The following is a 12,691-nucleotide window of genomic DNA, read 5'->3' on the forward strand; positions in this document are numbered from 1 at the left end:
AGTTGGACGTTGTCTTCATTTCATTACGACTGACGTAGTATGGTCAGGGAATCCACCTGGGTTAGATTGCATCATGTGTTTACAAGTGTTGTAGGTCTCGAGACCGGTCTTAGTCCCACAGGTAGGGCTGTATAGGCTCTCTTTTACAACCTGTCTCTTTTCTGTCGCCACTACAGCCCTACGTGTGGGGCTAGATCGGTCTCAAGACCATTTTTTCCTTGTCTTGGACTCGGTACCCAGTGGTCTCAGTCTCCGTCTCGGACTTCCAGGTCTCAGCTACAACACTGGTGTTTACTGTAGGCCAATATTACATGTAAAGCCTAATTTGTGTGACCATATAGTCGCCAGGTCCCTTGTTTTGCCACTTACAGTGAAAACCAATCAGACTTGACGATAGGTGGCGAAATTAGGGATCTGGCGACTATATGATTGTGCACATTACGGGTGAGTAAAACATGGTTCCAGAACATATAGGTGGATCTAAGCTTTTTGTCGAAACTTTTTTTTAACTTTTAAATATCTATCACTTTCCAATCTGGAAAAAAGGAATAATAATTTAAAAAATGGGAAACGCAGTGTAGTACAGCATGAAAATAAAATGCAGAATTCTTGTTGATTTCCCTTGTTGTAGCTGGCCTACATGCATATATGCTTATCTTTCGAGAGTTATATTTCTTGATGATATAGGCTTATTTAAGGTTTATTTCCATAGAAATAATCTCAAGTACTACAGGGTCAACTATTTTGCCTTTTGAATCGAAAAACTGGCCTTTTGTCCAAGTTGATCTGATTGATGCGCTGGGCTCTGGGCACTGATGTACAGGATACAAATACACAGTGCAGTATGCTGGCGTGATGTTATGATTGTACTTAAGCCAATGTTTTTCATGAAAATAACAGAAAATATTACAAATAGTAAGATTTGTAATCATAATTAACAAAGCTGGGGGAATTTTTCCATAGTGTTGAACCGTCAGAAATGTTGGACTTGTGAACGTAAGGAAATTGCTGTTTGAACATTCAAAACAGACATAGGTCTATAGCAAAAATTTAACATTCAAAACAGACATATAGGGACCACAAGAAGTGAAATGCGTATGGGATGTAATTTTATGTATGCTGCTCAGAACAACTGGATGGTTTAATCATGACATCATGGTTATTTACCCCACACATTGTAAGTGTCGTGATGTACAAGTGGAGAAATAAAGCTAATGTAATTTTCTCGGTGAATAAACAAATTAGCACAAAATCAAGTGTTCAAAATTTATATCTCTCCCTGAAGTAGTATTTCTTTTGGTTACAGCCTTGTCATGCATGGCTTGTCATGTAGTTTTTGATTACAGCCTTGTCATACAAGAGTACACTTGAGTGCTTTGTGGGTTCGTGGAGGAAGGAATGATACAGGAGTTTTTGCGTTATCCCAGTCTGGGTGTCATCCAAATGGAATGGAGTGTGGCCTGCATATCATCTATATTGCATCTAGATAGATTCCGTCCTTGGACTTGCTGGAACCTAGTGTTTCTGGTATCAATTCCAAAGGATGCAGACACAGGGATGCAGTCTGTTTTTAGCCGCAGGTGATTGATGCTTTGTCAAATTGTCTCAGCTATGACTGACCTGCCTGCCTTTAGATTAATCCAGCAGTATGGGCAAAATTATATCCCCCCAAAAATATAAAGTAAAGGAAAAAAGAAGAAATAGCTAATGAAAAGAAATAGGAATAGAAATGAAAAAAGAAATGAAAGGGAATGAAAATCCCCAGTTTTGTTTGAAAATTGCTTGTAATTGACAACCTGCTACTGTTAATCATGTTTCATTTTACTGCGGTTGAGCACCGGCGGCGGAAAGATTTTCAAAGTGGGGGCCAGTGTTTAGACCATCAGGCTTCAGCCATGAATAGGATGATCCATTAAGCCGCACCCCATTATAGACCCTGCATAACGTGGGGGCCATGCCTCCCCCAGCAGAAGAAGTGTGGGGGGGGGCACTGTCCCCCTGGCCCCCCTTTTCTGTGGCCAGTGCGGATGAGTGCCCCAAGCCCAGAAATGTGCCCCCTTGAAGTGTTTTGCCCCACTCCCCTGGAAAACATCCTGGCATTGTTCATGTCGACACACCTTTTTATAATAGCAATAGTTATTATGAAGACCAAGTCTTCATAGGGATATTCATAAGTGTCCATAGTCTCTGGAAATGTTCCGGCCAGGGCGCATCTGTGTGTACCTCCGAGTATGTGCAACATGGGGAGTAAAATGTCTGTTCACTGACGCGTTTCACTGTGGCAGCAGAAATGCTGGCAGTCTTTGAGCCAAACTGAGCCAGGAATTCATGCATTCCACTAAAATGTCTCATCATTTGTGAGTGAAGCCATGTCCAAAACTAGTATGGATATGGCAGTGGCTGTTCTTCATAGGTGTCAGTGGCTAAGCCTCAGCCTCATCCACAGAATACAGTGAATCTGACACAATGTCAGGATGAGAAACAAGTATCTGGAACTCCTGGAATGGATTAAGTTCCATCAATCTGAACCATTCAATTTATTTTACCATAAGTAAGTAAGTTGAAAGTAAAATTTCTTGTCCTGATGTGCACACAAATATAACCGAGAAAAAATAATAAATGAATACAAAATAGGCCTAGTGATACTTGAGATGTTTTTAAAAAATCCCAAAGATCTAAAATTGGATTTTTCTTTCAAGCTGAGTCACTCATTTTTTCACAGTTGTTTACCTTTGTATTGAAATAAAACACTTACTTATGAATAATAATAATATGATTGAAAATACATCGAGATTCTGTCGACACTGGAATGCGCTATATAAATACATCATATAATCCCTGCTCACATAGCCCAGAAACATTCCTTTAGACCAACTCAACTCCGTGGAGAGTATACAACCATTGTTGCAACCCTATCAGGTGCACTTAACCCTAGAGCCTTATTTGTACTTCTGAAAGCTTCTGTATTAGAAATATCAAAACTGAATTTTTACTGCAACTGTACCCAGATTAAGAATTTTTTTCATAGTCACAAAGAAACACAGTGCATTCCTTTTTTGATATATTTGGTGCCTCAAATAAATTTGTTTAAAAGTAAATGAAGCGGAAGGGCATGGAAGGCCATTTGAAAAAAAATACTTTCTCATCAGTATTTTTCTGAAAGGGAGGCAGAGGCCCTGTTTTAAGGTGATGAATGGATTTTCTTAACTTTTCCACTGATACTTTTATGTGTTGTGGAGCTCTTACTCCATTTAGCTGGTGTTGAATGTACTGCATAGCTATTGATCAAAAAAGATCACAACTTGAAAAAAAAAAGTAAAATGGGAGTCAGGTGGGGAGAAAAGCAAGTGGATGAATAACTTTTTTTGTGAACTTGACCAATAAATGTAACAAAGCACAGCCTTGATTGAATGGACACACGCACAATTTAACAAACCTTGATCTCATTTGTGCTTACTTGTATGCACAAGATGGTACAAGGTTAAACAGAATACAGAACCAGTGAGTAAGGGTGAGAATTTACGGGTTTTTTGAAAAACGTTCAGAAAACGTTCCTATACCGTTTAAATGTTTAAATGTTCCACCCTTACCACAGTGTCATTGAAAACTTTAAACACAGCAAATTGTATACTGTGTAAATAGTTGACAAAAAGGCCTGGTGATGAAATAATCATGGTATTCCTTTGATATGACCGAGCAGGAAAGTGTTCTGAAAATCAGATTACGTTTTATAGGCATCTTTTACAATAAAAATGGACTCCAGATTGTGTCAATCAAAACGTCAAACCTCTAAAGGGGTGGTTCCATTTGGGAAAATCTGTAATGGATTTGGAACTTCTTTTGTTTAAATGTGTAAAGGTCCCACCCTTACCAGTGAGTACATGTAATTAAACACCTTTTGTTCAATTGCTGAATGTAACTTTCAGCACACTCACAGGAATTTCTTATTTTGTCAACTTAAATTCCTCTTTTGTCAACGTAAATTTCTCTTTTGTCAACGTAAATTTCTCTTTTGTCAAATGGAATTTCAGAGGCTTCCTGACATGGCTCACAAGTCCCTTTTCCAAGGGACAGGTGGTAGTTTAAACACATAGTATAATTTCATTTCTTTTTTTAGAACTGTTATTGAAATGGTCTCTTTGTAAATGAGGATTGATGTATTTGCCAGAGTACACTATACAGACATGTCATGAAAGACATATTCAGTAAAAATGTAAAAGTATGTCTGGCTCAAGAAATGTTGTGAGTTGGTGGAAAATTTAAAAGTTGGCAGTGTATGGTGTTGACTTTTATGTCATCAACAGTGATATTTACCGAAGTATGCACACAAAGGAGCTGAAATGTTACACCTGTATTTTTGTGCAAGCAGCTCGCAGTGTTCGCAAAAGTCTTTTTTGTATAGGTTATAGTTCAGTGTTCTGGCTGACTGAATTTTGGGTGAGGTGTAGTCCCATACGCCCAGCATCTTGCTAGTATTGTACTTGGTTGGGTAACTTAGACAATTAGGAGGCAAGCTGTGCCTACATTGAATTGCTGCTGTTTGTTGAGAAACACCATGCTGGGAGCTGCTGTTGATTTGCAGAGATACATGTAAGAAGAGACGGTGTGTCTGTCAGGCAGAACTGCTATACATTCAGGATGGGCACAAGGGTAAAAGCATTCCTTTTCTTGTTATAGAAAAGAGAGTTATTTTTTTTAAACTCTTACTTCCTTGTTAGAAAAGTTGCTTTCATTTGAATGTGGGATGACTGCTTTGTACTCCATTTTGAGAGTCACGTTTTGTCTCTAGAGAGTCGCAGAAGACCTTAGAAATTCTACAGATTAATAAAAAAAATGCGCTGGACATCAGAAATAATTTGTCAAGCAAAAAGTTGTGTTTGGAAAGTGTGAATTGGAGAAAAGATTCATTAGAGAAAAATGAAGAGTGGAAGCTTTGCCTCTTTTGAAAACTCCAGTCAGCAAGTTGCTCTAGATTTGTCAGGACATGTTTTGTCCAAACTGTCTGGCTATTGCCTGTTATTTTTTCTACAAATTTCAAACATTCAAGGGGAATGGAATGGCTTCAGACCTGTACTTTTCCTTTTGGTATGACAAAACCTGTCAAAAGGGATTTTTTTCACTTTTTAAAGCAAGCATTGACCATGAAGCATCCACCTGAGTATTGAATTTGTAGGGTAGATGTTTTTGAAATCATTTTAGCGCACTTTTTTGAATTGTTAAATTGTTATATTCTGTACTTTCACCCCAAACCCATCTCTTGCTATGCATGTACATACTTTCAGTCTGATCAGATGTGTAGAAGATAGATTACACCTTTAATGTGGTGTCTTGCGACTGATGTGACATCATCATGCAACCCAAATATCATCTGCAGGGTGGGCCCAAAATTAACACTTATTTTTTCCAAAAATAAATGAAAGAAAAGTAACAGAGGTGTTAACATGAGATAATACTTGTTAAGTTCAGTATACTCATTTGGCCTTTCCAGTGATTCTACATGTTAAAAGAGAGTATTAAAGAGCTTAAACATAGCATATTGATTGCTGTAGTGAATCCAATTAGACAGAACAAAAAAGTACTTAATTTATGGAGTTGTGATTATCTCCACTGCACATCATCAAATTTACATGAAGTCTTCAGTTTTGCAAAGATACCACCCAAAGTTTGAACCTGATACCAGAAAAACCACTATTCTGGCATGTGTTTTTGGAGAAAATCAGTGTTACATTTGGATCTAATGCTTTGGTTGTTGAAGTGGGGGTGGTCACCCTGTATTATATTTCGTTTTCTGAAGTATGTACACTTTGACCTAAATTGGACACATGTTTCCAGCAATATAGTGTCGTGTTTAGAATAACAATTATTCAAAACTAAATAATATACTTCACGATGACCCTTTTAAAGTCCTCTGAACTTTGAACAAGTACCTACCTAACAATTTGGGTGATTATTGAATATTTGTAATATGCATCTCAGAAAATTACATTTTCAGTGGTGTCATCATGACATCACAGAAGTAGCCAAACATCTACTTGAATTGTGAAATGTCATGCAAAAGAATTTTTCAAATATCAAAACTGCTTTGTTCATGGCATGGGTCTAAAAATAGAGCAAATAAGAAAAATAAATAGATTTGTAAAAAATCATAGGATGACATTATGACATCAGGTTCTTGACGAAAAGCTGCCGAGAATTATTATCCCCCTAGAAAAACACTACAAGCAAGAAGGAATGCATACAAAACCAACTGATGTTGACGGTGCCTGATTATGATCACCTAAAAACAGGTGTTTACCTAAGGCCAAAATTTAACACAGCAATGGGTGTGTGTGCATTTCTTATTCAGCCCAAATGTGCACAATCGATAATCACACACTGTATATTGCCAAACCTCTACAAGGTCACGCATGTTCAAAAGAGAGGTTGCCCGCTCACACATTACTCAACCAAAATGTTAAAGTGCATGCATGTAGGTTCAAAAGAGATTTGATTGTGCAACAGGAAAAATAAAAATAAAAAACAGACTCATGAAAAGGTAAAAAGAGACTGGTTTGTGACTAAAGTCTTATTTTGCAGGACAGTGTACAGTACATTATGCTATGGGAAAAAAACAGGTGCCTTCTAAATTGGCCTAGAATGTGTTCACATTTAATCTGGTTCATATTAAATCGGGTCTCTTCTTGGAACAGACGATTAGGGGAGCTAATTAAGCAGTTCTTGGGTAAAAATAATTTTCTGAGGACCAGATTTTCAGAATTGTCTGGCAAATAGTGGATAAAAGAGTTGTTGGGACTGTTTTGCTAAATAAATGATCTATGGACCAGTTGTGTAACTTATTGGAATGATAGCTGTTAGAATTCATGGGACAAGAGTTTCCCCGCCCCAAATTTTACAGAGGACAACCCCCCCGGGGAACTCACCCTTGCTGAAATACTAGTTGCTGAAATATACATTTTAAAGGGTAGAGGGTTTGACATTTTGATTCCAGCCGGATCAAAGGCAAAATGACCAATTCTCCTTCGATTGAGGCTGTTGACATTTGTTTTGGAAACTACATGTAGTTATACCTCCTTTTTGTTAAACATTGCCTAGCTGTTGTAATTTCTAACTTGACTTTGATGGCGATAGACTGGGATTTTATCAACAAATTTAAAATTGAAGGTAGATAGACTGGGAGTTTATCAACAAATTTAAAATTGGAGGAAGATGAAGGATAATGTGTACGTGTAGGTCTAGGATAAGATCATGGACACATTTTCATCAGCGGCTGATAATCAAAAATGAATGGAACTGAAAATTGGCTTTTGACTCCTACAAGAAAATGGTGGCGTGCGCCAATTGCTTTAGCAAAGATATGATCTTGGGGTTTTCTTTCCAATTGCTTACCAGTCAGAAGATTACAGTGTGGACTTCAGCCCATCGATACATGAATTTTTGGATCCAAGAGGTAGTTATGGTGTAAGGTAAGTGTAACTTGTTTCCACTACTGCTGACTCTCATGCAAGTATGAGACTCGTCCATTTCAGGTAATTTTCATTCTCCCCCCCATAGGCTTTCTCGTGGGAAATCATAAGTAAAACCAGAAAACATTTTTAAAGCAACATTTGACTGTCTTGGCTCTGAAATTAAACCATTCTACAGTTTTTATTAGAAACGATTTATGTTAAAAAAAGAGAACAGTTTGACTGTTATTGCAGTGGTGGTCCTATCAGATGTACTTTGCACAAATTTATAAAGCCTTGCCTTCCATCTCTGCTGCCGGAATTTGAATCTCACCCAGGCAGACATTTGGATTGGCTTCTCCGTTCATACCCGATTCCTCGTGTTCCATCTGGGGTATTTTACTAAACGTTTCTTCATTTTTTTTCTTCAAGTGTCATAGGGAGAAATAACTCTCTGGTAAAATGAAGAGTTAACATTACAAAGGTACAGTTAAGTGTACTATGTGCGACCCTTACGCATTGTGGGCAACCCTGCTGAATCTCACTCCAAAACTGCTAAGTAAATCTGCAAAGAAGAATGAGGCAGTGTCATTTACGAAATTGTTTTATGGTAGATGTGCTTTTCTCATTTGAGACTTGTTCTCAGGTATAGAATATTTCCGTTTGAAAACATGGGCATGTTCATGTTTGTGAAACATGGAATGGTTCTAAATACAAAACAGCCATTGCACAACCTAAAGATGTGCTTTACACACATTAAAGAGAAAGTAATGGCAAAAATATCTTCACAGTATGCATGCATGTGAGAATATTGATCCACAAATTTATGATAGTTATGGTTTGGCACATTGACTTTGACAACATGCACACTTGTGTGAAATTCAAATAGCCCCATATTATGCTATGCAAATAGTCAGTTTTTACGAAATTGAATGGAACACTTCGTGGGTCACAGAGTGAAATTCTTTCCACTGCACAAATGTACATTTGTTTTAAACACTGCCTGAATAAATCCTGAAAAATCCCTGCATCACCTGAGTAAATCCTCAGTAAGTCTCCAACTAAATAAATCGATGTGCCACCCAGGAGTTCAGAATTGTTTAATACCACCACCAACAGTTTGACTGTGCAATGAATGGATTTAAAAACTCTGATTAATCCATTTGCCAGTAGAATGGAGCTTCTATTTTGGTGAGGTAGCTAGGCCTGCTGATCGGGATAACGCAAGCAGTGACCCACCAATTAGATGATGGGGATCATGAGTCAAGCATTGCTTCACACTAAATGTTATGATTTACTGTCATCTCTGCAAATATGTTGATGAGAAAGTTCTGATGGAATCTGTGGGAATGTATTAGGGATTGTTAGCTGTGTGGCGGGCATCCCCGGGCCTACCCTGAGTTGATGGGATCAAACCAAGCACTATTAGTGGCAGAGTCGATCTTCCCAACCTAAGGCTTTTCCCCAGACGAGAGACCACACAGAGCGACCTCAAGGCAAAGGGTGCGGGACCGTTTTGGAGGAAATATACCGCCGATTGTGACCGAGTGTTAATTAGTCTCTGTTGAATTACACAATCAACCTGTAAAGAAAGTAATCCTTGACGGAAGAACTGTCGGTACAGGACGTTCAATTTATTCAACAATAATCAACACAAATCAGCAAATGAAATGTACAGTGAAGTGATTGGGAGATTGGTTTGGTTGCCTGTGTATTTACTTAATTGGATTGAGCACTAACTTAGCGTAGGGCCGCAGCAGCAATACGCCAATGCATCTACTATGCACCATGCACATCAGCCATTCACTGTGCATCAACCACACACAGCGCATCTACAAAGTCACACTGCGTCAGCAATGCACCAATAAGCAACGCACCTCTGTGTAAACCATGCACACTACATGCACTGCATCAACAATGCACACCGCGTCAGCAACGTACAACTTGTACAACTTCGTACGAGCTTCACCTAACGTGTATGCGAGCCAGCGCCAGCAACGTACAGCTCTCACAGCTTTGTACTTGCAACGCGTCAGCTACACACACTAGTCAGCCACGTACAGTCTATACAATCACGTACTTGCAACGCATCAGCACCACGCAACGCTTCGCACAGCGCTGACGATGCCTTAGCTCCGTAGCAACTCACCAACTTCACTCTGCGAAGTCCAACACGCAACCAACTATAATGCGATCGCAGCGCTCACTGCAGTAGCACGACCATGTGCACACAGCGCGCTACGCTATGCCTAGCCAGCACACGTTACCAAGTCACTAGCCAATCAGGTACGTGCACTGCAACTCATTAATAAAATTAGACTAGCTCTAGTCCTATACACTTTCCGTCACAGCTGTAATAATCTTGTAATCATATATCTTTGCGGTTTTAAACCACAGTACAGTGAATTCTACCAGAAAAAAAGAAACGGACAGTAAAAACCAAACCCAAATCCAAATGAAAAACCTTCTCCCAAATTAATAAGAAAAAAAATATATGGGCCTTCTGCTCAATTGGAATTTCAGGCTATTCATGGTGAAAGGCAGCAATGGGTAGAAAGGCTTGCGGTTGCACCATGTGAAGGAATACACCTCTTAAGAGTATGTGTGGTTCTGAAAAGAACCGGGAGTATATTCGACATTTCGGACTGCGTGCTCAGTCTGTCGCCAGGAGACTGAAGAGATGCTGATGATGAAGCTGCATCCAAATCCAGTCACCTTATATAAACAGCTTCATCATCAGCATCTCTTCAGTCTCCTGGCAACAGACTGAGCACGCAGTGAGAGACGTTGAGCATACTCCTGGTTCTTTTCAGAACCACACATACTCATAAGAGATATATTCCTTTTCATGGTGCTACTGCAAGCCTTTCCATCTATTGCTTCTGCTCAATGTCATATAAGCCAGCATTCAAAATAGAGGTATGTCCCACTATTATACAGTTACCACTCCATCAAATTTTCAAGAATAGTCAACTTACGAAACATTGACATCAGTCTTTCAATTTTTATTTTTTTTCCCCCCAGGAATTTTCACCGTGGTCCCAAGGCCCTCCATGCAAACAACAGACCTAAGTTCAGGGCTGGTGAGCCTTCTGCTGGATTTTCCTGGCTTCTTATCTTGGCAGTGGTGGCCGTCACTGTTGTTATCCTAGCTCTTATCATCGGCGTTCCTTTGGCTGTCATCTTTGGAGTCGTCTTGCCAAGTAAGTTCACCTATTAGTGGACGGGGGGAGGTGTTGGACTGAGTCACTGCCCACTGAAATAGAGGAAATTTTCTTCATGGAGGAAAACAGTCCGTAAACAAAGCTTAATTGTTATTGGGCCCCTAGTTATGGTTATTTTTAAGTCCATTTATTGTTCAATTTTGAATTACGGTGTCAGTTGATTGAAGGGGTGAGTTTTCTATGTGCTAATTTTCAAAAATATGCAAAAGAGAAATACATTGAGCGTCTTTACAATGCATGTTCTTCAGTTTTCCCTTTCTGCAAACACTATAAATGTTACAAGTTTGGGTCTAAGTGTCCAGTCATTCTCTTGCACCGCCTGAAAGGGAAACCTTTTTTCACAAATGTTATTGGTGCATCAAATCTAAAAATTGATTCAAATGATAAGTTTTTCAACTGATAAATTGATTTAGATTTCGATACAAATTGCAAATATGTAAATCTGCAAACTTTAATTGTGGACAGTTAATATGTTGTCAACAACAGTGGCAATTTAAGCAATATTCTATAAATTTCTTTGTTTTCAGACTTTTATCTTTTTCTTCATGATCTTAAATTGACCCTTTCATTTGATTCATTCACAGATTCCTCAACAGAACCTGCAACACAAGGTAATACGGTACATTAAACAGTATTATAACAATGTCATGTGTTTACTGCAACAACGACATGCATGCCTGTCACTTTATTGGTGTTTTAGGGTATTGTGATTCATACTTATACTACCTGTTTTATCGTGAGCATGTGACTTGCATGTGTCAGGTTGTCATTTGCAGAGGGGATTTCTCATGCTTGAAAATAATGACAAATTGTTCTCAACCTCTCTATGTTCTGTTTTTATCAAGTGCCAAGAACCTTTTCTGGGTCTTTCACTTGAATCTGGTGAACAGTGATTAACTTAGATGATGGATATCACCGTTGTGATGCTATATATAGGGGTTTGTCCATGCAGAATGTATGGTGGTGTCCTAAATAGGCTTCTGTTAACACAAGTATTCTTGTGGTAAATGAACAGGTTTTAAACTGTAGTAAGAATGCACTGGAAGTGCTGCAAGCCTTAGAAATAAACCCCTGGCAGAGAACAATATTTTTCTTATCGTGATTGTGTTTCAGATTCTATTTCTCACAGACTTCTGTTTTAACTGCTTAATTAACATTAATATTTAAAGGCAGATATGTATTTTCACCAGTAGATATGCTTTATTTCATTTCACATTTGGGAAACATTCAACAGACTGTTTGAAAAGTCGGTGCTCTGCCAGGGCACGAGCAACGGCATTAATGTTACATGAGATAACTTATAGCTGGCATAGCGGTTGGTCAACTCCATGCCACTGCTATAGCTAGGAGTTAGCTCACAATTGTATTCATCATAATGCACTCAGAATTGAAGTGTCCTCCACATGCCCACATGTGTACGTCGCTCAAGTTGGCATGCGCTGTACATCTGTAATAGGCAGTCAGTGTGTTAAGGGTAAAAAGTTAGTGCATTCTGGATGTTGACCTTAAATGGAACATCAGAATCATTTTAAGGTCATTTGGTGCATTTTCACTCAATTAAGGCTTAAGAAACTTTTCCCTTTGGCATCACTGTAATTTTGACCAGAAATTTCAAGCAACAGCTTTTGTGTGTGAGGAAGTTTCTCACAGTTAAATGACCAGCGATTGTTTCTGTTCATAGCTATAAAGACGTGTGTAGCGCCAGATTTACCATGTAATCCATCACATATTCCTTATAAATGTACCCTCCTTCTTCTTCTTTTCCCTTTTTGTTCTGACAGCAACCACCACAGTTGTTACCACTACTGTTACCAGAGCACCAACACAACCTAGGCCTACAGGTACATGTGTGTCTTGATTGTTACAGCAACATGTTTTACATCGCCACTCCCTCAAGTTAGATATGTCATGTTGGTAATACCAGGGCAGTCAAACCTCAGCATACATGTACCCACCCACTGTAATCATACTGTAATTAGTTACATGCTGTCATGTTTGACTCTTCCACCGAACGTTGTTTTCTAT

The 12,691-nt window shown here is 38.8% G+C and overlaps 1 protein-coding gene across 1 annotated transcript in view; it reads left to right on the plus strand.

Annotated features, from left to right (window-relative positions):
- The first annotated feature begins 4,447 nt into the window (after positions 1-4,447).
- The window catches only part of LOC110973181 (hyalin-like), a 36,925-nt gene continuing 28,681 nt past the window's right edge, over positions 4,448-12,691 (plus strand). The window contains exons 1-5 of the mRNA XM_022223793.2: positions 4,448-4,650; positions 7,390-7,463; positions 10,467-10,645; positions 11,251-11,277; positions 12,448-12,507. Coding sequence (XP_022079485.2) covers positions 4,639-4,650; positions 7,390-7,463; positions 10,467-10,645; positions 11,251-11,277; positions 12,448-12,507 — 352 coding nt within the window. The 5' untranslated portion in view covers positions 4,448-4,638. The remainder of the gene's footprint in view (positions 4,651-7,389; positions 7,464-10,466; positions 10,646-11,250; positions 11,278-12,447; positions 12,508-12,691) is intronic.

This window comes from Acanthaster planci, linkage group LG02 (assembly GCF_054643075.1).
Source record: "Acanthaster planci isolate LZ-2023a linkage group LG02, COTS_SCS, whole genome shotgun sequence".
Taxonomy (NCBI): domain Eukaryota; kingdom Metazoa; phylum Echinodermata; class Asteroidea; order Valvatida; family Acanthasteridae; genus Acanthaster; species Acanthaster planci.